At 45.0% G+C, this 22,695-nt stretch overlaps 1 protein-coding gene across 2 annotated transcripts; it reads left to right on the top strand.

Moving 5' to 3' along the window:
* Positions 1-333: 333 nt before the first annotated feature.
* TXNL4A (thioredoxin like 4A) lies at positions 334-8,792 on the top strand. 2 transcript variants are annotated; one of them, XM_082327959.1, is made up of 4 exons: positions 334-399; positions 630-803; positions 6,703-6,806; positions 7,515-8,792. In XM_082327959.1, exons 2-4 carry the CDS (start codon positions 651-653, stop codon positions 7,684-7,686), a joined length of 429 nt encoding a protein of 142 aa, XP_082184085.1. In that variant the 5' UTR covers positions 334-399; positions 630-650; the 3' UTR covers positions 7,687-8,792. The 2 variants fall into 2 exon arrangements, with proteins under 2 accessions (XP_082184085.1, XP_082184086.1); XM_082327960.1 differs by lacking the exons at positions 334-399; positions 630-803 and adding an exon at positions 1,949-2,022.
* The last annotated feature ends 13,903 nt before the right edge of the window (positions 8,793-22,695 follow it).

The raw sequence follows: 22,695 nt of genomic DNA, 5'->3' as shown, positions 1-22,695 counted from the left end.
CGGCGGCCCTCTTGGCCATCGCCCGGGAGCCAGGCCCCCGCCCTGGGCCCCGCGTTGGTGGGATGGGGGCGCAGCGACCCCCGAGGGGACGACGCCTCCGCCTGGCCCCGGCCCTGACGCCGGGGGCTCCCGCGGGCCCCGCCACGCCGCTCCCGCGGCGACGCGCAGGGACACCCCAGCCCGGCCCCCCCTCCCCCGCTTGGTACGGTCCAAGCTGTTCTTCCGCGCCTCCCCGCCCGCCTTCGCACTTGGTATGGTCCGAGCGCGCTGCCCCGCCCACTGAGGCGAAACCCCGCCCCCTCCGGCGTGCCCGGCCGTGGGAACGTATTGCCTCACTTCCGCTTCCTCTCACGCCGTGGCTCCGTCGCCCCGTTTCGCTGAGAGAAGGGCGCCCACGGGGTGCGGCGGGGACGGGGACAGGGACGGGGACAGGGACGGGACGGGGCGGGGCAGGGCAGGGCAGGGCAGGGCAGGGCGGGGCTCGGCGGGGGCCCGGTCCTGGCGCCCCGTGGTCCTGGCCCGCTGGGTCCGGGCGCCTGGGCCTGCGGGGGTGCCGCCGTGGGGGCTGGCGGCGGCGTGCGAAGGCAGGCCGGGCTGTCAGCTCCCGGGTGGTTGCTGTCGTCCCGCAGGCCCGGCACCCGCCCTTCAGGATGTCGTACATGTTGCCGCATTTACACAACGGCTGGCAGGTGGACCAGGCCATCCTCTCGGAAGAGGACCGAGTCGTGGTCATCCGCTTTGGGCACGACTGGGACCCGACCTGCATGAAAATGGATGAAGTCTTATACAGCATTGCTGAGAAGGTAAACTGGAGCTGTAACGTGAGGCGGTCGCTTTCTGCGCTCAGTGTTTCAAATGGCGTATACAAAGCCTGAGGCAAGTTATAACTCTGGTTTCTGGAGAGGTATTCCTGCTTCAGGAGGCAGCGAGAAAGCTGTTTGGTTTGCTTTCATGAGTGTCTCCTAAAGTCATCGACTATCCTGATGTTTGTAGTGTTTCATGGGGTGAAAAGAGCGTTTCAAGTTGTGAAATCAAAATCGCTGCCTGTTACTAGTCTATCGTTGAATGACCCTCAGCGTTCCAGCAGAAACAAGTCCTTGGTAGTAGGACTGCTGTGGCTCTAGGTAGTGCAGCACTGTCGCTTTACAATCAGAATGTATAGTAGCTTCAGATTTCCGTTTGAGTAACTTAAAAGGTTACTTTCATTTTGACTCTTAAAAATAGTAAGATGCTAAAATGTACAGGATGGTGTTGATTAATATATCAGTAATGTTCTTCATGGAGACAGGTGGCATTCCATTGTGTTGCCTGGCCTGAATTAAATTTTAGGAGCCAAACTCTGAAGCTGTTTTCAGATGGAAAGCGAATGCCTCCTGACAGCTGGTCACTCATTTAAGAAAGATAGATATTGAAGAAAAATTAGACTGTTAACATGCACACTCAGCTAGAATTTATCTTTTCATGTATTTGGTAAAGATTTTGCATAGTGATAGATGTAGAAAATTGACAGCTCTTCTTTAACTGAACCACACAGAAAATGAAGCAAAAAAAATCTGAACCAGAAATGGTAACTTGGGTAGGAAAAGGAGTCAGTTATCCTTATGTAAAATTGTGTGCATACTGAATAACTTGATACAGAGTTCTTTTCTTGGTGTGCTCCTTTCTCTTTCAATATTATCTTTAAATAAATGAACTTCTGTGTCTAAAATTCCTGCAATGAAAGGTATAGCCAAATGTTGAGACATGATAGAATACGGTAAGGAATTGTGACATGGTTTAATTTAGTCATTTTGTGTTTAACATGGTGGGAGTGTCTTATGCTCAGATCTGTTAGTATCGACTTTTGGCAGGATGCTTGGCAATTTGGCAGACGTATTGGCAGTTAGGGGTGACTGGGGAAAGAAAGAACAATGTAACTTCTTATTTAAAAATCTCCCTCTGCAGAAATGGCAGATTAAAGGGGGAGATCCTTCCTCATCCTCTTGCTTACAAGCCATGTTTGGATCTCTGCTGTTTTAAAGAGTGAGTAAAAGTTCCAATTGTACAGGTGTTTATACTAGAGAATAATACAGAATGTTAACATGCTGTAATTGCATGCTACATTTGAAGAAAATGTAGCCATATTTTACATTTGAGACCATGGTGCAATATTATTTTAGTCTGCAGTGTATTTTTGGGTAGCAGTAATATTTATCTGTACTTTATGATAGAAAAACAGGATTTTTTCGGTTTGAATCCTTTTGGGAGAAAAAGAAACTAGAACACTGTATGAAAATACAAAGCAGCTTATTTTCATTGAAATGTACTCCACTTACAGTGGACCTTCCCCCCCCCCCCCCAGTGTTACATGAAAAAGAAGCAAGGTTTCACTGAGTTTCAAAACAAATGATTGTATGATGTTAGTTTTTTGCTTTGTCAGGGTTTCAACCAAACGTCTAAGAATTGACTTTCATAAAATTCTTCTGGAACACCGTTTTTAAAAATACGCTTTTTTTTTTTTTTTTTTTTAAAAAGGAGGCTCACAATTATAAAAACCCATTCCCTGAAATACAGGGCTTTGGCTGCTAAATTACTTTAATACCCCTTTTTAAAGAAATATTTTAAAACCAGGATTTATCTAGGGCTGAATACTGTAAATCAGACAACCTCTTGTGAAACCAGGTCACTTTAACCAACAAGTTGTATTGGGTCAATGTGGGTTTAGGGAGGATTGTTCACATATTTTGCATTTATTTAACTGTAATCGGAAGTGTAAACAGCTATGGCTTTTGCTCAAACATCAGTTGTGCCTCTGCCTTCCTGTTAAGGTTACATGAAAAGTAAGAGAGGAAAAGAAAGGGGGGCAGGGAAAGTGGGAGCTATTAAAAAAAACATACTGGTATTATAGTTACTGGTGTTTGTAATTAAAGCTGAGCAAAACTAATCCATTTACTCATGTCTATAGTTTTCAAAATTGTTAGCTGTAAGTATTGCTCTCAGCAGTATGTCTTTTCTCTTTTCCCCTATAAATTTATCACCTAAACTTACAGCATGATTAGCAAGAAAAAAAATTCAACTAAATATTGACAGTACAGACTTCGAAGTTTGTACTTAACTGTGTTTGCAGCCTCTTTCAGTTCAGTAATGCAAGTCTGCTAGCTGCCTTCAACTTGAATGATTTGTTGCAAAAGCTAGTCTTGGTTCCTGTATTTTTTTTCCCTGTGATTTCCTTGACCATAAAGACATCTAAACATAAAAACCATTGTCTAGAAACTGGCTAGGAAGATGAGAAGATGGAATCTTAGATCTTGTCTCAGATTTCCTTAGGTATTTGCTGTACACACTTTGGTCCGTAAGGTAACGTGTGGCTGTGAGATTTGCTTCTTAAAGGAAGCTGAAGTCTTAACAAAAAAAAAAAAAAAAGAAGAATATTAGTTGCCCCTAACAAATTTAAAGAAGCTTCACGATTATTGCCATTCTTCCTAGTCATTGATGATATTGCTGTAGCAGTCTCATGTTGTAGGAAAACATTCTTTTTTTTTTTTTGGAATGACGTTGTTAATGAAGAAAGTCAGGAGGGAGAGCTTTGAAGGACGAATGAGATTTATTTCATCTGGCATGATTTTTCCTACATCCGTGTTTCCTATTTACCAGCTAAGTGTGTGGTCTTGATCAAGATAGGATACAGAATCTGTATCTGATGTTAAGGATCCTGTAGATTGCTCTGTTTTATAGTCTTGAGCCGTTCCGTTTAAAGATTTAATAGTAGTCTGCCCAAGCAGATACAGTTCTGTGAAGTATTAAAATAGCCTGTAACTGTGGCTAGGCAATAATACACCTCTGGGTTTTGTATGTGTGCATTGAGTGACGTAGACTAATCTGTGAAGCTACAGAAATTAACAAAAAAAACCAACCAAACAAACAAAAAACAACCAAAATTGAAGCCCAACCCATGAAAGTAAGTCTGATAAAATTTTGAATCTATGCTGCTCTTTGACTTTTAGTTTCCTACTCCATCCTGTCCCCATGGACAGCAGCTATAATGGTCCGGTAAAACAGAGAAAGTTTTGAATTGAAAGATGGATAAAGGAAGTCAGAGTGTCAGAAATACATACATTCAAAAGTTAATATCTGTCTTGTTTTTCTGCTGAACATGTTTTTATCTTAAGGTGTTGAACAAGTGTGGAGCTGTCCAAAAGGAGGTCTATCACCAGAGGTTTGGGGGTTTTTTTTTTCAGAAAGCAGCTGACTTAACTGCACCAAATTTACCATATTTTAGTATATGTTATGAGGTTAAGTACTTTCAGAATAAACTTGTGTTATTATGTGTTCAACTTCTAAAATACCACAAGTTTTTTTGCCTGTTGTCTGGACAGTAACATTTTGGTTTACATTAACAACCTCAGTGTAGTCTCAGTTGTTGCAACTGTTTTTATTTAGTGTGATTTGCTTGCTCAGAGTTGTATTTAATTGTTCTGAGGTCTCCATACTGTATCCCCAGTTATAACTCAAAAGTCAGAAAGAAAACTTCTTAGCAACCGCTGCCTGGAAATGATAGTGAAGTTTGTTCTACATAGGAATGTAGTTCTTCAACAGCTCAACTAAGTTACATGTATATAATGTAAAACTAACTTTAAAAGTTTTGTTGTTCCCATACTATGTGGAATACAGAATTCTTGGAAGTAAAATTTTGGTTTAGCAGTGCTTTTGTAGTGGTCTTCTGATGTGACGTATAATCTGCTTGGACTAATCTTTCAGTGAACAAAGCAGGTCCTAAGAATGTTGTATTAATGCTTGGTTTAACTTAAAATAATTTTCTAATCTCCAAATTAAATACTTGTTCAAAGATTATGTTTAGTTTGTCAGAATTTCCAAATGTGGTGTAGAAATTTCCCCACACGGCGAAGTGTGCTGCTGATGCTAAAAATGTCAGCAGGATGGAAGAAGAAATGATAGGAGAAGATGAAAATGGCTTTTCAGGTTTTCAAACAAAACCAAACAACAAAACCAAACCAACCAACCAACCAACCAACCCTCTTTTGCCTCCTGTGGCTAACCAGGGAGTAACTTCAGTCACTTAGCTAAATTGTTGACTCTGAACATCCCATTAAGTTTCTTAGAATCTTTCATGTAAAATTGAAATGGGCATCAATGATGACTTCAGCGGGTGTTGGAGTTGGATATTATGACTAACTTGGGTTTTCAAGGCTTTACCTCTTGCCTGTTTTGGAACATGGCTTAAATGGGATGTTTTCATTAGATTATTGACAGAGTCTAGGGTTATAACTGGCTCCATAAAAGCACAGTAAAAATTGTTTAAATGCTGTTTCACTCCAGAAGAGATTTTACTTTCTTCGCTACTAATACTTAGTTACATCTTTGAAGTGTGATTATTTTTTTATAATTTAGAAACTGTCTTGAAGCAGAAGTCCATCGAAATTTATTTACTGTGTGCTTCTATTTTTTTGTAAACAAACATCTCCGTACTTTCTCAATTAAAGTGCCTGCTAGGATATTTAAGTACAGGGTACACCGTATATAATATTTTTCTGGTACAGTCTAATCCTGTTTTTTGGACTAAAATAAAGCATCCTTACATCAAGCAGAAATTATACTCATTGTAGCATTTCTAGATGTTCGATAGCAAAATTAACAAGTGGGAAGTACTGTGACAAACAGTAAGTTTGTCCTAAGTCTTAGACCACATGTGTTACCGCAGACTGGTAATTTTGCGTAGTCAAATGGAGAGGGACAAAATTGTATTTGTATGTAAGTAAGGATGGGGGGGGGGGCAAGGTTGTCTGTTCATGGTATAATGCATGAGTATTTGATAATGTACTTTACAGTTAAAGGTTTGTGTAATTTAGATGCCTACTGAATTATATGTTAATGCTTGTGTGTGTTAATTTCTACCGTACATGTATAAGCTAAGTTTAGCCACTAAGACTTCTCCTAATTCCACTTAAGGTTAAATATGCTACATCTAGGAAACAAAAATGTGACATGGTTTTCTCTCAGAAACAAAGACATCAACTATGACATTAAAGGGGAGGGATTCTTGTGCATTTAATTCAGTAACTCTGCAAAATGAAAGCCTATTTTACCAGAATTGCCCAGAGAATAGCTTCTCATCAAGGTCTTTTTTTCATTGTCAATTAAATTTTTAAGTTCCTGTTTTAGCTTTACACCTCTCAAAAGAGCTATCAGTTTTTATTATTAAATTATCAGTTTTATTTTCATTTAACGAGCCTTGTTACACAAATTAGATGGTTTAGAAAGGGAAAAATGCTTGGAGGCAGCACCGGGGCATTTTAGATCATTAATTTTCTGAAGTCTATAAGCAGCTGATGACAGAGGCAAAATGTGTCAGCTTGGCTTGCAGTAAGCAGTTACTCTACTTGTTTAGAGCTGTGCCTGTCACTGTGAGGTCTCGGTTGTATATAAAGGGCATTTGTTTCTCTGGATGTTGATTTAGCATAGTATCTTTCCAGTTGATACTGGATGTGAAATGAGCATCTTGCCTATAGTTAAAAATATTTTCCATGTTAATTGGTCGTTGTGGTTAAAAATAATGGCAAGACTGTTTGCTGTGATTTTATGACTTAGTATTTTAGAAAATAAATGTTGCAATACTGAAAGCTTATGCTTTTTAATCAGTAACACAAATAATCAAAGGCTTGGTAACATATATTGCTTTTATATTTCCTGTTTTCTTCTGTTTAGGTAAAAAACTTTGCTGTTATTTATCTTGTGGATATCACTGAAGTACCAGACTTCAACAAGATGTACGAGTTGTACGATCCGTGTACCGTCATGTTTTTCTTCAGGTACATGATGGTTCTAGAATGTAACTCAGTTAAATTTTTTGTGTGTCAAATACAGTGTCTCAGTAGATGATTTCTAAATGAATGTCAGCATACTGATGCTTGTATTTTCATTGCTCTACAAAAGAGTAAATTGATTAAATAGGAAAATGGCTTGTTTCCCAATTAGCCTAGTAACAGCGTTTTGATAATAGAGTAAAAATTAGGGATAGTGAAAACTCTTTTTATTGTCCATTGGTTTTAGTTTTAAATCTGAAACTCCCTGTATAGAATACTACAATAATACAGCAGTCAAGCTTGTTAAACTTGCTTTAAAGGTATACTGAAAGTATTAAGGTTTTTTGGAGCTAAGGCATCTACATTAATGAGATAAAATGTGCTACTGACAAGCGTGGAATTCTCTCTGGTGTTAGACAGTAGTGGGAAAGAAATATAAACAATGAGGAATATGCTGAAGGATAATTGCACTGAGTAGCGATCTTGGAGGCATGTTTGCAGTCTTTATTCTAGCTTTAGAAATAGGCAGTAAAATGTCAACTTGAGTGACCGAAGTGGATACTCTTTCTTTGAGGTTGATTTTGCAAGCCTGTTTATGTTAAAGAGCTTCTTTTGAATCCTACAAAGCATTCTTGTGGGGGATATAAAGTTTCTTTCTGAATTATACTACTGTATTAACTTGTCTCTTTTTTTGTTTCTTCTCTTCCTTTAAAGGAACAAACACATCATGATTGATTTAGGTACAGGTAATAACAACAAGATCAACTGGGCAATGGAAGATAAGCAAGAGATGATTGACATTATAGAAACTGTTTATAGGGGAGCCCGCAAAGGTCGAGGTTTGGTGGTATCGCCAAAAGATTATTCCACTAAATACAGATACTGACATTTCTTTGGGGCTGCCTTTTTTTTAAACCCTATGTCCACTTGTATTCTTGTGTATGTGTGTACATATATATATTAAATGGAAAAAACCTACAAATTCTTCAACTTTGAGCATATTTTGAATTATTTAAAAGATTGAATTCTGTTTGGAAAAGTAAAAGACATGAAGCCTGGAACTGTCTGACTGCAGTAATACTGTAGATGAACTTTGGATATTTTTTTTTTTTTCCCCAAGACTTTACTCTGTGTTGTCATTTGGGTATGACGTATTTTTGTACACAAAAAGCCTGTTTGCAGAAAAGCTTTTCAACTGTTTTTGTTTGCTTTTGTTACACAAATATGTGGGAAAACTATACTATAGCTTTTTTAAAAGAATAAAATGAGTTTCACTTATTTACCTTAATTTTCTTTAGCTAATTAAATTTGAGAATGAAAACAAATGTAATTGGATGCATCATGTTGGACAATGAAGGCTTATGCCTTCTGCCAGGATTTCCTTGCATGGTATCTTGGTCTTCTGTATCCACTAAAAATAGAACAAAACACTAAGGTGCATTTATTAATATTTAGCAGAACTCAGAGAAAATATCTTCCATGACTTCCCTCCTCCCCAGCTTAATTGACTTGTGGTGAAGGACTTCTTTTTTCTTGGTGAGTATGCATACAGTAGTCAGTTTGAAGTACTTAGTAGATTCTGCAGTGCCAAAGGGTAATTGCAGTTCTGGAGCTGCCTGCATAGTCAACAGCTGCAGAAAGGATGAGCTGTGCTTTTTCTCATTTGACCTCCAGTTTGTCTGATGGTACACTAAAATGTGTATCTGCCTGTGAGACTTGGATTGGATTCCACTGTGGCATGGTTTTTGAAGTTTCCATTTGCATCACTCTCAGTAAGTTTGCAGATGACACCAAGTTGGCCAGGAGTGTTGATCTGCTGGGGGGTAGGAAGGCCCTGCAGAGGGACCTGGACAGGCTGGATCGATGGGCCGAGGCCAACTGTGTGAGGTTCAACAAGGCTCAGTGCTGGGTCCTGCACTTGGGTCACAACAACCCCATGCAACGCTACAGGCTGGGGGAGGAGTGGCTGGAGAGCTGCCTGGCAGAAAAGGACCTGGGGGTGTTGGTCGACAGCCGCCTGAACATGAGCCAGCAGTGTGCTCAGGTGGCCAAGAGGGCCAATGGCATCCTGGCTTGTATCAGGAATAGTGTGGCCAGCAGGACCAGGGGGGTGATAGTGCCCCTGTACTGGGCACTGGTGAGGCCGCACCTCGAGTACTGTGTTCAGTTTTGGGCCCCTCACTACAAGAAGGACATCGAGGTGCTGGAGCGTGTCCAGAGAAGGGCAACGAAGCTGCTGAAGGGTCTGGAGCACAAGTCTTATGGGGAGCGGCTGAGGGAGCTGGGGTTGTTTGGCCTGGAGAAGAGGAGGCTGAGGGGAGACCTTATTGCTCTCTACAGCTACCTGAAAGGAGGTTGTAGTGAGGTGGGGGTCGGTCTCTTCTCCCTAGTAATGAGTGATAGGACAAGAGGAAACGGCCTCAAGCTGCGCCAGGGGAGATTTAGGTTGGATATTAGGAAAAACTTCTTCACCGAAAGGGTAGTCAGGCAGTGGAAGAGGCTGCCCAGGGAAGTGGTTGAATCTCCATCCCTGGAGGTATTTAAAAGACAGGTCGACGTGGTGCTTAGGGACATGGTTTAGTGGTGGGCTTGGCAGTGCTGCGTTAACGGTTGGACTTGATGATCTTAAGGGTCTTTTCCGACCTTAATGATTTTATGATTTCTGACAACTTTTGTTCTGCAGTAATGGAGGAAGTGTTGTGTGGGTTTTTTGTTTTGTTTTGTTTTGTTTTTTTAAACTGGTACATGCTACATGTACATGATACAGGATTAAGAAAAAGCAAGCCAGACTATGCAGAAAGGAGATACCTGTACTTTTGGTCCAGTTTGTCACAAGACAAAGTGGAATATGCTTTTTTACCATCTGTGTGTTTTGGAGGATTTAGAATGAGTCAAGAAAGTAAAATTAAATTAATCTGGTTTACAGTGATTATTAATTATGGAGTCATTTATGTTGGAAGGGACTCCTGGAGGTCTAGTCCAGCCTCCCAAAGTAGGCCCCACTTGATCAGGTTGCCCAGGACTGTCCAGGGTTGAGTATCTCTAAGGCTGGAGATTCCTCAGCCTTTCTGGAGAGCCTGTTCTGCTGCTTGAGCACCCTCATAGTTGAGAAAAGCGTTCCTTGCATCTAGCTGGAATTTCCTGTGTTCCAGCTTGTGTCTGTTAACGCCCTCGTGTAAAACACCTCTGACAAGAGTCTGTTCCCCATGTTCAGCCACGGGGGTGTTGTAGCCAGAAAGCAAGCCATAGTGTTTTCTTAAGGCTGAACCAACAGACTTCTGTCAAACCCTCACATGCTTTGTACTCCGCCATATCTTGGCGGCTCTCTGTTTAACTGCCTCATAACAATCTATTTCTTGGACTGGGGAGCCCCCAAAATGACCCAGTATTCTGGCTGTGGTCTTGCAGGAGTGGAATAGAGGGGAACGACCTGCTGGCTCTGACCTGCCTGTGGCTGCAGCCTTTGTTGCCCGGGCACCCTGCCGACTCGCTTCCAACTTGCCCACCAGACCCCGCTCCCCTCCCGCCAGCCCGCCCCTCACCACCGCGCTGCAGCATAACCTTACCCTGTCCTAGCGGCGAGGCTTGGCACGTGCCTTTCGCCTTCACCACGTTCCCGTTGCCCACTTCTCCAGCCTGTCCTCTAGCATAGCAGCTCTCCCCCCAGTTTGACGTGGCTTGCAAATCTACACCGATTAAAGCATTGATTAGAATGATTTCTTGATATTAATGAAGACTCTGTAAGAGATGGTAAGTATTAACACCTGCCAAAATTTAAAAAAGCATATTTATCCTTCAGTAGCTGAGGTATTCTGTTTACCTGGTAATGCTTAAATTTCTCCATTTGTCGTAAGCGGTTCCCGTTAAGTTTCAAACAAAATTTTCCCTGCCAAAAGCGCCCATGTTTTGGCGTACAAGAAACTTAAAGTTAGTGCAGATGTCCTGTTTTCTTTGACTGCTGCGTCTTGTTCAGGACATGTTTGGTAACTAGACTTCCTATCTGTCTGCAAGTCTTGAGGCTCCTTCATCAAAATGGGTAATGTTGAAGAACTGAAAGTGGCACAGTAGGCGTACCTGGCCGACGATGCGCGCGCAGCTTTGGGTGGGCTTGGGGGAAGAGCAACAGCTGAACAGCTGTAATCTCTGCAAATACTGCCATTTCTTTCAGTGCAGAACAGCTTATGTTCATCGGACCTATGAAGCTTTGCAAAGGCACCTTTGTAATAACATCAAATAAGATAAGGCGCGTTTTGTACTGTAAAACATTTAAAGGAGCGTCAAAATGGCGCACGCAAATGGCGAAGTTTTGTCGTAGAAGGATCTTGTTGTTCTGAGAACATGGAAGTTAAAAAGGCAACAAAGAAATATGATGAGAATTTTAATAATATTAAAATAAATGAAATACATTTTCATACATTGAAAAAGTTTGTGATTGGGTAAATTCACTATATAGGATATAGTTTTCTGTCCCAAATAGTGGGTTTGCCTTCCCTGAAACGAACGGTTCTTTCCCAATTACAGGAAAGAACAGTGTCCCATTTAGATAAATAAACCGAGCTTTCTACTTCTTTTTCCTGGGGCAATAGTTGAAAAAAAATAAATTTGAGATTCTATTGTGACATGATGGAAGTGCGTTTGTTTTCACCGATGCTTTCTGTGACTAGCGACACTGACTGTAAACCCCCAGATTCCGTGCGGTGCTGTTCCCCCTTTCTCTTTCTTGATCACATCCTCATTTCAGTGCTGCAAAGAAACAGTGAATAAGTAGGTTAGTGGTTTAATTATTCATGAATGTGATTCATCAGAAAAACAGGAAGATCTCTGTACAGTTAAATACATCTTCATGGATTGTATTTCTGAAAATTATTACATAGCTTATCACGAAAAAGGCATCAGAACGAACAGACGCCAAAATTACGTCAATATATTTACCGACGTTCCTGTCTTTCACTGGGTAAGCAGTCTTTAAATGACAGAAGTAATTGCTGTATCTCAGTTTGAATCAGGAAGGCGTGTAACAACAGGAAGAAGCCATCGCCCGCAGAACAGGGAAGCAGCGCTGTCTTGTAAATACTGACAACACCCACTAAGGCATCCATCCGGGCGGGGGGTGGCATTTGCAACAGCCAGCCATATCAAATCTCACCTGCAATCCTGAACCGCAGCGTGGTTTTCTGTTACAGAGTGTTTGCCAATAACACCAAAGTTATCCTTGCTCTTCCCACCCCCCACCTTACTGCTGCCGGAAGAAACAACTGCTGCGTTCGGGGCGAACGTATTTAGGCGGTGTGCTCTGAGCCGCGCTGGCAAGCTGAAGCAGGCTTAAAAGCAGATGTACGTGAATTTATACCAAGGAGAACCCTCAGTCAGCTAGGTTAGCATACTTGAGGGTCAGGAATGGTGGGCAGGAGCGCTTTAAGCCACACACGTTTTATTACAAATGTACAGCCTCAGTTTACGTATTTGGGATTAGTTTGCACTACCCCCTGTACGCGGCACTCGGCTGGAACAGAGGCATCAAGCAACAGTTTTTCTTTTGAAAAAGTGGTAGCATTCTTTGGCTCTTGGCAAAAAGAAATCCACGGTAATTTTAAATATTTAAATAAAAAAAAACCCTCACTATACTTTAAAGTCCAAGGAAATGCAGGTATGATAAAATAGATAAACAATATTTTCATGCTAGGTGCTGCCCATAGTTCAAAACTAAGTGGAAACACATAAAGTACAATAAAAATTAAGTTCCTTTACTCTCAACTCTTCATCGGTGTTTTCTATCCCAGCCTCTGTCATCAGGTCAGCAACGTGCTTCTCCAGGTCACCGATGCGCTCACCCATTTCTTCCAGTAAAAAGTTAAAGATAACTTCTTTATAAATGAGAATAATGTAATTTGGTATTTTTTCTTCTGCGAGAGTAACAAGCAGCTTTCTTCCAGATGTCTCAGCCTCTTACGTTTAATGCAAGATGAAGCATGCACAAAGTTGCATTGTTACAAGACGATCCCGCTTTCCCTTGCAACAGAGAAGCATTCAACTTCTAAATATTTTCAATATTTAGAATATTTTCAATATTTAGAAATTTCAGTATTTTCACGGGCGTTCTTCCTGCATGCCCATGAGAGAACTGGAGTGTTTTCTGTGAAGAGGTTGTTTTCTTTCTGAGGAACTATTTCAGGTGATACAGTCAACCCACACAATGGGAACAGGAGCGCTGCTAACACGTTATTCTTCCCTTACACTAAAGCAGCTGCTTCCTGAAAGGCTGAGTTTCAGAAAGAAATGGAAAACGCAATAAATTCCCAGTTTCAGAAAGCAGGGGTAGTTTCTGTAAATACATCTAACGAGAAAGCGCGGGGCCCCTTCAGCTCTTAAATTCCTCTTTTTGAGGGCTCGCCTCCCACGCTCCGGAGGCTGGCCCTTGTTTTTAAACCACCAACATGCGGCGATACGCTGATTTAAGTGGCATTTTTGAAGACGGTTGCTTTTTTAATGAGCCGTCACCATCTTTATACCTGATTTGTTGCTTATTTTACTTGGAAGCAACGCACAGAGGCTAGCTCACTGGGAGTTGATCCTACTTTTAGTAAAACCTTTTTTAGGATTTCCTTCCTAGTAAAGGGGAAAGCAAACGGGCACGGGGGGGCAATTCGCTTCTCTCTACGTCATAGGCCTTGAACAGCGTCAATCGTTACAGCCGAATTTGACGTTTGGGGGCAAAGCGACAGCAGCAAGGCCCCCCCGTGCAGGCCGCCGGAGGAGCGCGACCCCGGCCCGCGGGGCCCGTCACCCCCTGCCACGCAGGATATTGCTCAGCGCGATCCTCTCGCTCAGCGCCTGGAAGCTCGCCTGCAGCTCACGCAGCGCCCTCTCCGCCTGGGGGGGACAGAAAGCAGGAGCCCCGGGCGGCGGGGCCCCCCCGCCCGCCGCCCCGCCGGGCTCCCGCCGCTGCCGGGCCGGCGGAGCCCCCCCGCAAGGCGGCCCCGCTCCCGGCCCCCCGCTCCCCCCGCCGCACCCGGCCCCGCGCTCACCAGCTGCGACAGGTCCCCGCCGCCCGGCGGCTCCGCGGCCGCCATCGCCCCCGCCTCCCAGCCGGGCACCCCGCGCCGCGGGGCCGCCACCTGAGCGCCCCGCCCCGCCCGCCGCCGCCGGCCCCGCCCCCACGGCCGCCGGCCCCGCCCCCACCGCCGCCGGCTCCGCCCCCCGCCGGCCCCGCCCCCGCCGCCGGCCCCGCCCCCACCGCCGCCGGCCCCGCCCCGCCCCGCCCGCCGCCGGCGGCAGGGAGCGGGCGGGCGGTTGACAGCCAGCGAGCGGCGGTGCCCCCTTATTTTCCGAAGAAACCGTAATCCGCAGGGCAATAGCTAAGGACGGACGCTGAGGTGTGATCTCCGGGGGTCTTACGGCTTCCCAGAAGTGGCAAGTTAAATGATGAAAAATGCCTGTCTACCAACGAAGCCCAACTTTTTTTAAGGTTCCTTCCCTTCCCCCCATGTAATTACTTTTGTAATACAGAGTGGTAGAGAGACCGTGCTCGTTGAAGCTCCTTGCACCAGAACGTCTGAACCGACACGGCTGGCGGCGGCGGCGGCGGCCAGCACCGGGCGGTGCCTCCCGCGGTCGTGCCGGCCTGTAGGCCATCCCTGCCGTTTTCAGCTTCGCAGCGCAGAAAGCTCCTGCTGCGTCCATCGCAGAGGTGTCTTCCCCTGTACGCAGGCGTCCTGGGTGCTGTAACCGGTGCCTGACGCAAATGAAGAGGTTTTTCAATTTACTGTGCCTCTGTGGTTAGGAGAATATCGCTGCTGGGCGATAGCTTTCCTTCGTCTATTACTTTATAGCTATGCCAAACACTAACAGTGCCTTCATCCGTAACAAGTTTCCCTCCTGAGTTAGCAGTGACCTCAAATGCTGGAAAGATTATCTCGCGTAAGCCTACCACTTAGAATCTTTCCTAATAAACTTAATTGCCTTCCTTCTTGACCTTCCCCACCTCATTTAGGAAGGTGTGTCCACCTCTGTGGTGAGATTCTGGCATCACAGCAAACCTCCCCATTGCTGCCCGCTTCCCGTAAGCGTGGCTCCTCTGTACATCCTCGTCTTCCCACTCTTGCAGGTTCTCCTCTTTGCCTTTCTCTTTGTAGAAAGAAAAATCAAGCCAGTTTTGCAGAGCTTGAGCGCTGTAGCAGTGTTACTGCTCTAGAAAGCTAGATAAAACAATTTGAACAGTAATAGGCATATAGATAGGCTTTGCATTTGTACATAGCCACTAGCTGCAACCACATAGCTTTTTCGTTCTGTTGCATAAATAATAAGAAGCAATTGTTGCTTCTTACCTATTTATTCATTGCTAATAAATCTCCTTTCCCTTAGGGCTAGGTAGTAGAGCTGCACTATTTTTGCATTTTTACTCCTGATAACAGCCATAGTCTTCCTGGTTTTCCCTCCCGCCAGAACAGCTCCATCGGCTTCCCTCTTAGGCAGCAGGATTTTCCCCTGGAGGCCGTTGAATTGCCTCTGTCTGCTTGTGTCGAGGTATCTTGAATAAAGTCATAGAGTCCTATTTGCAGTGAAAAGCTTGCAGGGGTAACGAAACAGCTGGAAATGTGGAGGAGCAAGCATTATACCGCCAACGAGTTTGCAAGAATTGCACTAAATCTTTGTAGCGCCACATCTTGGCAATGGCTCGGTTAGAGTTCAGCTGAAAACAAGCATGACTTGGTAAAGGCTTTTTGTAAATAGCTGCTCTTGTTTGCGAGGCAGGTCAGTGGGGTCAGAACAAAAAACCACCGTATCCAGCCAGCTCAGCAATGGAGGAAGGGCAATTAAAGCGTGAAGGAGACCCAAGGAAATACTTCACCATGCATTTCCCCCTCCAAAGGCCTGGTTCTTTTACTTTGCGGCCTCCACAGCTAATTTGAATGGCCCTCCTAGTGCAAATCTTGAGCTGAATTAGGCCAATAGTCCACAGCTGGGTTTATGGAGTAAAAATGGAAGTGTCTGTAAAGCCAAAAATGGTCGTGTAAAAGTTCGAAAGTTCAGAAAACCTAAGAATAGAAGAGACAAACTGCAAGACCAAAAAGACTTTGCTTAACAATGGATTTATTTAAAATAGAACTGGCACTCTCGGCTTTGCTCTGCTGTCCTCTCCCTCCTCAGAGGGCTCCGTTCTTCCGAGCTGAGCTGGTACATACATTTCCAGGCTCTGAAAGCTGGGAATGTAAGATGAGCCATATTTTAAAAGCAGCAGTAATCCATGTTAGGCGTGCATCCAAGGGCTAAGGGAAGTTGAGCAAAGATTTTTTTTTTTTTTTGTTAGTTTCAAAAGCAGAGGCTTAGCTGAGAACCAGTAAACAACCAGTGCTACTGGTGCTTATAAGAGTATTTACTGCAATAAGTAAAGAATACTTAATTTACTAAAAGCAAACCGAAGTTAGTTGGCAATGAATACAGACACAGATCTTGAGGGGGTTAGAGAGAGGAACAAAAGAGAAGTTTTGACAACATAAATTCATTTTCCATGCCAAAATATGCTCTATGCTACTTTCTTTCAGTAAAAAGCTTAGACTTTAGTCACTTTCAATTTAAGTATGTCCTCTTGGTATGAAGCACATGAAGTTAAAATAAAAAATAGGGTGACCTAGAGGCTGGGGAGCCATCTGCTTCCATCCTATTTCAGAATTGCAGGCCTGTGCTATGAACTCTTCACATTGTGCATTTATGCCGAAGCACGTTTCTCTTCCTCTTTCCTAGGGAAATTCCAGTCCCTCCAATGCTGGAAGGCGAAGTCAGGGTAGCAGGATAGAAAATAGAAGTATGTTTAAACATTTATAGTCCTAAGCTCCAAGTTCAGCGCCACTACTATACGATGCCATGCTGTAAAAGCCCGCAGTGTGGAGCGGTGGAGGAATCGTTTTGTAGAAGTGCATTACCCTTGTTGTTTGGGTGTTACGTAAAGTCCCTTCCCTCTCCTCTTTGCTGACAAATGAGATTTTATATACCAGGGGTCCAAAATCCTCTGGTCACGTACTCTAAGCATGTCTGGCTCAGGGCCGCTTTGGAATGGAGGTGAGGACAGAGAGAGGGCATCTCGAAAAAAAGCCTAATATTACGTGTGTGGTAAGAAAGAAAACTGGAAATTTAGTCGTGGAAGGAGACAAGGCGGCAAGTATTCCTGGGCCAGCATGGCAGCTTGTCTGGCTGCAGATCAGAAGGCAGGATGCTCACACTGCGAATTTGGGGGGGTTTGTTTTTTTTCTTTCTTCCTGGTAGGGGCATGGTCAGTTGTAAAAGTTTTCTCTGAAGAGAAGAGAGCTAGGTAGGAGCCAGTTCTTGCACCACAGTCATGGTATTTCTGCTACTAAATTGTAGGGTTGGGTCTTTGAGTCATGCTGTGCTTGGTCTTTCCCTCTCCCTTAGGAAGCTTCTCTCGTGCCACTTGGCAGTCGTTGTTTAGAGGGACACAATGTGCAGAAAAAGTGTCTGGCTTTGCTAGGTCATCAGCTTTGATACGCTGAAATCCTAAATGGTGGTGATGTTTCGTGCAAGCAAACTATTAACATTTATCTGTTTCTCTTGACTCAGCATAGTGTAGTTCACTGAAAGCTTGTTCCACTGGAATACTTACTGGTGAAGACATCACTTTTCTTTCATCTGGTAACATCAGTAGAAGTAACAAGTGGCTGTTATTTAAAAGCGTGGAAAGATGTGGTGAGTGAAATGCAAATGCTTCAGGCATGGGGAAAAGGCATTCGGGTCAATGGTGTCTGACAGCTTAGTGCTTCTTTGAAAGACAAGTCATTTGAGGTGAATATTAAAAGCTTGGGTGTTTGTGCGTGGTTCATAGTTCAGGCTCTGTATCTTTGAAGAGAAAAGGGTAATTCCAGTGGTCGGGAAACCTGATCCCTGATGGAGGTGCTCTGCCTTCAGTGAAAGTATTGCTTTTTGGGACTGCCGCTCATAAATCCCCTTATTGTGAAACCTGCTCAGTCAGCCCCTTTCTGCAAGTTTCTCCAGAAAGAAAACTGAGAGGGTTAAGGCTGTTCTTTATCAGAAGTTCCTTGTGTGTACTCTGGGCATCACGTATCACTACGTAGCTGTAACAGAAAAGAGGGTATAGTTTTCCTTATAAGTGTTCTGCATTGGAGATAAATGTAGGAGCAGCAGAAAGCCTGCTGCAGATGCTTCGACTACGGAGGCTGGCATGGTGGCATCCTTCGGCTCCATGAAGAGCTGTGTGTAATTCGTGGTTGTGTGAAATCGCCCGTCTAGCTGCTGTTGCCTGAATTATTATGTGGCGATCCAGAAATCTCGATCTATGTTTCCCAGGCATGGCTGGTCGGAGGTGCTACTTCCCATGCTGCTTTCTGCTCCAGCCTTGTTCCTACTGTCTTTGGACAGTGAGGGTGGGGGAGCATTCATCCAGGAGTTCCCCTCCTGAAAGGCTGCAGGAGGGAGCTGGAGGCGTTTGTCCCAAGCGGAAAAGGGAGCGGGGTCTGTTTCTGCGGCCTCGTGGCCCACGGGCGGCACGCCTGACGCTGGATCTGGAGGCTGCGTTCAAATCGTCCCGCAGTCTTGCTCCTTACGCTGGGTGACGTATGTGCACGGTGGAGCTTTCTTGAAGAAAACGCAGTGTGTAACAGGCAAGGCTCCGCCAGCCTCCGCGGCGAGGGCGAGACGAGGCAGCCTCTGCAGCACAAGGGCGGTGATCCGACCCCACCTGTTCAGATCCCACAGCCTCCTGTGGCTCTCTTCCAGGTCCCTCATGGTCCACAGCAGAGCGCGTGTTCTGTGCACAGAGATTAAATGTGGCATGTGTTGGGTGTGTGACGGAAAGAGTATTTTTCTACAAAATTTGATAAAAGAGCCTGTGCTGAAGAGGCTGGAAGCTGGGTGAAGGAGGCAATGGTTCATTTGAAGATGCATGTTTTGCTTTTCCAGAAGCTGTAAAGAACCATGGCTAAAGTTTCCTGTGAGCAAACTGCAGCTATGTTCGTGCTTCCTTGCAGCTTCAGAGATAATTTATCCCAGAGAAGACAACTGGAGTGTTTTCCTGGCACAGGCAGTTTAAATTCACCTTGAATTAGTGGAAAGCACTTACTACGGTTGCAGAAAACATGGGTGGATTTGGGCAAACATGGGGAATAACACTGGGGAACATCAGGTGTAGGACAAATGATATGTGCTGTAACAAGCAAGGTTTGAATCAGTGAGCAATGACAGTAATATAAAAACCCAAGGGTGTGGAAATCTGATTCTTTGGCAATTTTTGTTGGGCGAAAAAGATTGTGCTTCCTTGTCTGAAACAAAGATCCTTTGCAAATGTGCTTTTAAGGCTGAAACCATTACTGACAGCGGCCTGCTTGCTTCACTTGCTTTCTTCTGTGAGACATTTGCGGCAGAGAGGGGGGTGCTAAGAGTATGACAGGTATTTTATGCAGCTTGGCTGCTGTAGGAGGCCCTCCCACCCCTACTCTGCTCAGTGCTTTACGTGGCGTTTGCCAGCAGGAGTCTTGTGGGTGCGTATTCCAAGCGTGCCTGGCAAAAGGCGTCTTGACCGACAAGGACATAGAGGGACCGGAGGGTGCCAAGGGATGCTGCCAGCATAGGCTGGCACAAGTGTCACCTGGGCAGCGCAGCGCTGGCGACTTGGCCCTCCGTAGCCGGGGGAAGGGGTGCAGTGGCACGGCCTCGTGGTGCCACGGCGGCACGGCCTCATGGTGCCACGGCAGCACGGCTGGCTTCCGATCAGAAGGTTTGCACGTTCAAGTCACACTGGGGTCCCGGCGGGCCCCCCAAGGCTGCTCCCACTTTTGGTGCTGGCTGGAGGGGCTCAGAGGACACGTGAGGATGTTCAGCTTCTCTCTGGGATAAATGTTGTATTATTCGAAAAAGACCTATAACTGCAGCTCCTTGGGGTTTCAGAAAAATCAGGCTGCAACGTTTGTGTCCGTCTCATCTAGATTATTGCCTTGGACTCAATTGTTACTCACACAATAAAGGTGTTTTTTGGTTTTTTCCCCCCTGTTGCACTCTTTGCACCTGGTAAGGGCAGCGTAAATTTGTTTTGTTCTGTTCTTATGTGTAGAAGATGTTCTTATGCATACCACAGATGCTGAGCTTATCTCAACAGAAGCAAACCAGGAGTGTGCTACAGTGCGTAAATGCCACCAGAAGCACTTTGTCCTTGTCTTGGAACAGAGAAAGAAAAAATAGTTTGGGTGCTGTAATGCACTGACTCCAGATCACATGGTGGTATTCTGAATCACGCTGAAGCTATAGTTTCTCTGTCATTTTTCTTTTCTCTCCTTCCAAGCCACTCCACAGCTTCAAGAGGGAGAAAAAATGAGTCAGAGAAGGCTAGGGATAGTTCTGGTGAGACTTGAGACACTGCACTTGCACCCTCTACTTGTTCTTCAGAGATAAAGCCAGTTTAAGGATTTCCCAAATTGCGTTTCACTCCCTGTGCTGGGTCTGGCTAGGATGGAGTTAACTTTCTCCATAGCAGCCCCTTCGGTGCTGGGTTTGATTTGTGACCACAACAGTGTTGATTGATAGCACACCAGCCTTTTAGCTGTCACTGAACAGTGCTTGCATAGCGTCAAGGCCGCCTTTGTTGCTCACTCTGCCCTCCCAGCAACTAGGCTGGGGGTGGGCAAGAGGGTGAGAGGGGCAACAGCCAGGGCAGCTGGCCCCGGCTGACCAAGGGACGTGCCGGGCCCTGTAGCATCACGCTCAGCAAGAAAAACGGGCTGGGCGGCTGGTTTCTTCCAAAGTCGCTGTTGCTCGGAGACTGGCTGGGCGTTGGTCTGCTGGTGGGAGGTGGTGAGTGATTGCCTCTGCAGCACTTATTTTTGTTCTTTTTCTTCACTTATTAAACTGACTATCTCAACCTCTGAGCTTTTTTTTTTCTCAGTTTCACCCTTCTGATTCTCTCCCTCGTCCTGCTGGGGGGGAGCGAGTGACCGACTCGTTGGGGGCTTCGCTGCTGACTGGGGTCAACCCACCACACTCCCTCTTTCCCATCTCAGTCCCCCGTATCAGCAGCTTCTTGCTGAACGCAATGATCCTGTAATTACTAAGTATTCTGCCTTGGGGAGGGGTGAAGTGCGGGAGAGAGGGAGATGGTGCAGGGCTCTTTCTGCATCTGGGCAAGAAAGGTCCAACAAAAAATGGCTTAATAAAATAGCCATTTTAATAAGAGAATAAAAAGAGGAATATAGATAGTGAGTAAACCTTATGGCCCTTCCGACACTGGGCACCGTGTGTTGGTTCAGCAAGGGATGGAACCTGCATGGGTTTTCCCGCAGCATGCTGTGCGGATCCCATCTGTGGAGACATTCCTCGCTTCTGGTCCTTCAAGCTATTACATATTTTCTTACAAGAAAACAGCTCTCCTCCTAAAGGTTGTTGACGTGAGAACTTCTGGCTGCACTGTTGGACGCGGGCAAGGGTGCGCAGCGGGCGGTGCGGCGCGGGAGCTGCCTGCAGGCTCCCCTGCTGCAGCCAGCGGGCTGAGGTGACCCTGCGGCCACGGCACACGCGCAGTGGCATACGAAGAGCACGTGGGGAAGAAACGGTTCTAGTCAGCTGGACCTGTTTGACAGAAGAACAGGCTGTGGGTTAAGCAGTCCCGCTTCAACTTCTTGCCTGTGTGGTATGTTGTTTGTTTATTTCTCCACTCGCGTGAACTTTGCCCGTTGTTTCAAAGCTGTAATGGTTTGAAGAAGGGTTCATGTATCTCTGCCAGCTGTCAGGTTGATTCCTGCTTCTCCAGCATGTTTGGTTTGGGGCTTTTTCTTTATTTTTCTGTGGAGATGGAGCAGTCCAAGTACAGAGAGGAGTCTAATCAGCTCAGCCTGCGTGGTCCTTGCTCCCGCTCCCCGGTGCAGAGCATGCCACCGCTGCCCAGAGATGGGCTTGGAGGCTGGGCACGTTTGTCAGAGGTCCTCCTTGGAAGTGCGGAGCGAGTTCCTTTGCGTGCCGGTGGGTGCTCCACCTGTGCTTATACTCACTGCTCTATGTTTACAAAGACCAGTGCAGAAGGAGAAAGAAAAAGTAGTGAAGATGTGCAATAAAACAGTGTCTCCTGTTAACACTAGCTTGATTCTGTCCATTGGTTGCAAAAACAGGGGCTCATCGGTGTTTGAAGGGGCCAGGAGGTAGCTTCTGCCACCAGTTGCAGTGGGTTGCTTTAGAAAAGCAAAAGTGGAGAGGACAGCTGATTTAGCGATAATGCACCTGGCAGGAATGGCCAATTTCAAGGTACTTAAGACCCATTTACTTGTTTTATGAGCAGTACAGTGAATATTTCTTTTTAATTTCACTGAGACTATAGTTGTAGAATGAGACATAATGTGCTAATTGAAGGGAATTTGGCTACCGTAGGAATTCACGTAATCCTTATGACAACATTTATTATGCGATGTGTTCAAGGAGTGACTTAGAGCTTATCTGCACTGTGTCTTTCGCCTATGTCTTGCAGGGACTTCCTATGCTTGCTTCAATGCAACAACGTTTCTCTAATGTAGAATATAAAATAAATTTAATAGTCATCTTTCAAAATCAATTGACAGAACAACAGACCGGTTAGAAGACTTGCAGCAACCTGCTATTTTTGCTACTGCAGTAACTACAAGTGAAGCACCAACAGCCCCCCTCCTCCTGTAAAAAACTGCAGAGTAGCTCAGGCTTCAGTCTTGAAACTGGTCCAGCCTTGCGTGGTTGATTCCTGCGTCCTGTTGGCCCTAGTGTCCTTCTGCTAGGAATATGGCTACATGGAGCCAATTGTAGAAACAAGCCTCTGCTTACTCTTCTAATTCAGTGGACCTATTTGCAAAACTAAACCTTATATAATAATTTTTACCACCTCTACCAATGCTAAAATCCCTTTGAAAACATCCCAAGT

The sequence above is a fragment of the Platalea leucorodia genome (genome assembly GCF_965183815.1).
Source record: "Platalea leucorodia genome assembly, chromosome: 1".
NCBI lineage: Eukaryota > Metazoa > Chordata > Aves > Pelecaniformes > Threskiornithidae > Platalea > Platalea leucorodia.
This window is presented reverse-complemented; position numbering and strand designations above follow the sequence as displayed.

Coding starts and splice junctions, on each gene's coding strand:
- TXNL4A (XM_082327959.1), top strand. CDS start 651: ATGTCGTACATGTTGCCGCATTTACACAACGGCTGGCAGGTGGACCAG. Junction 804..6,702: donor TATACAGCATTGCTGAGAAG/GTAAACTGGAGC, acceptor TCTTCTGTTTAG/GTAAAAAACTTTGCTGTTAT. Junction 6,807..7,514: donor ACCGTCATGTTTTTCTTCAG/GTACATGATGGT, acceptor CTTCCTTTAAAG/GAACAAACACATCATGATTG.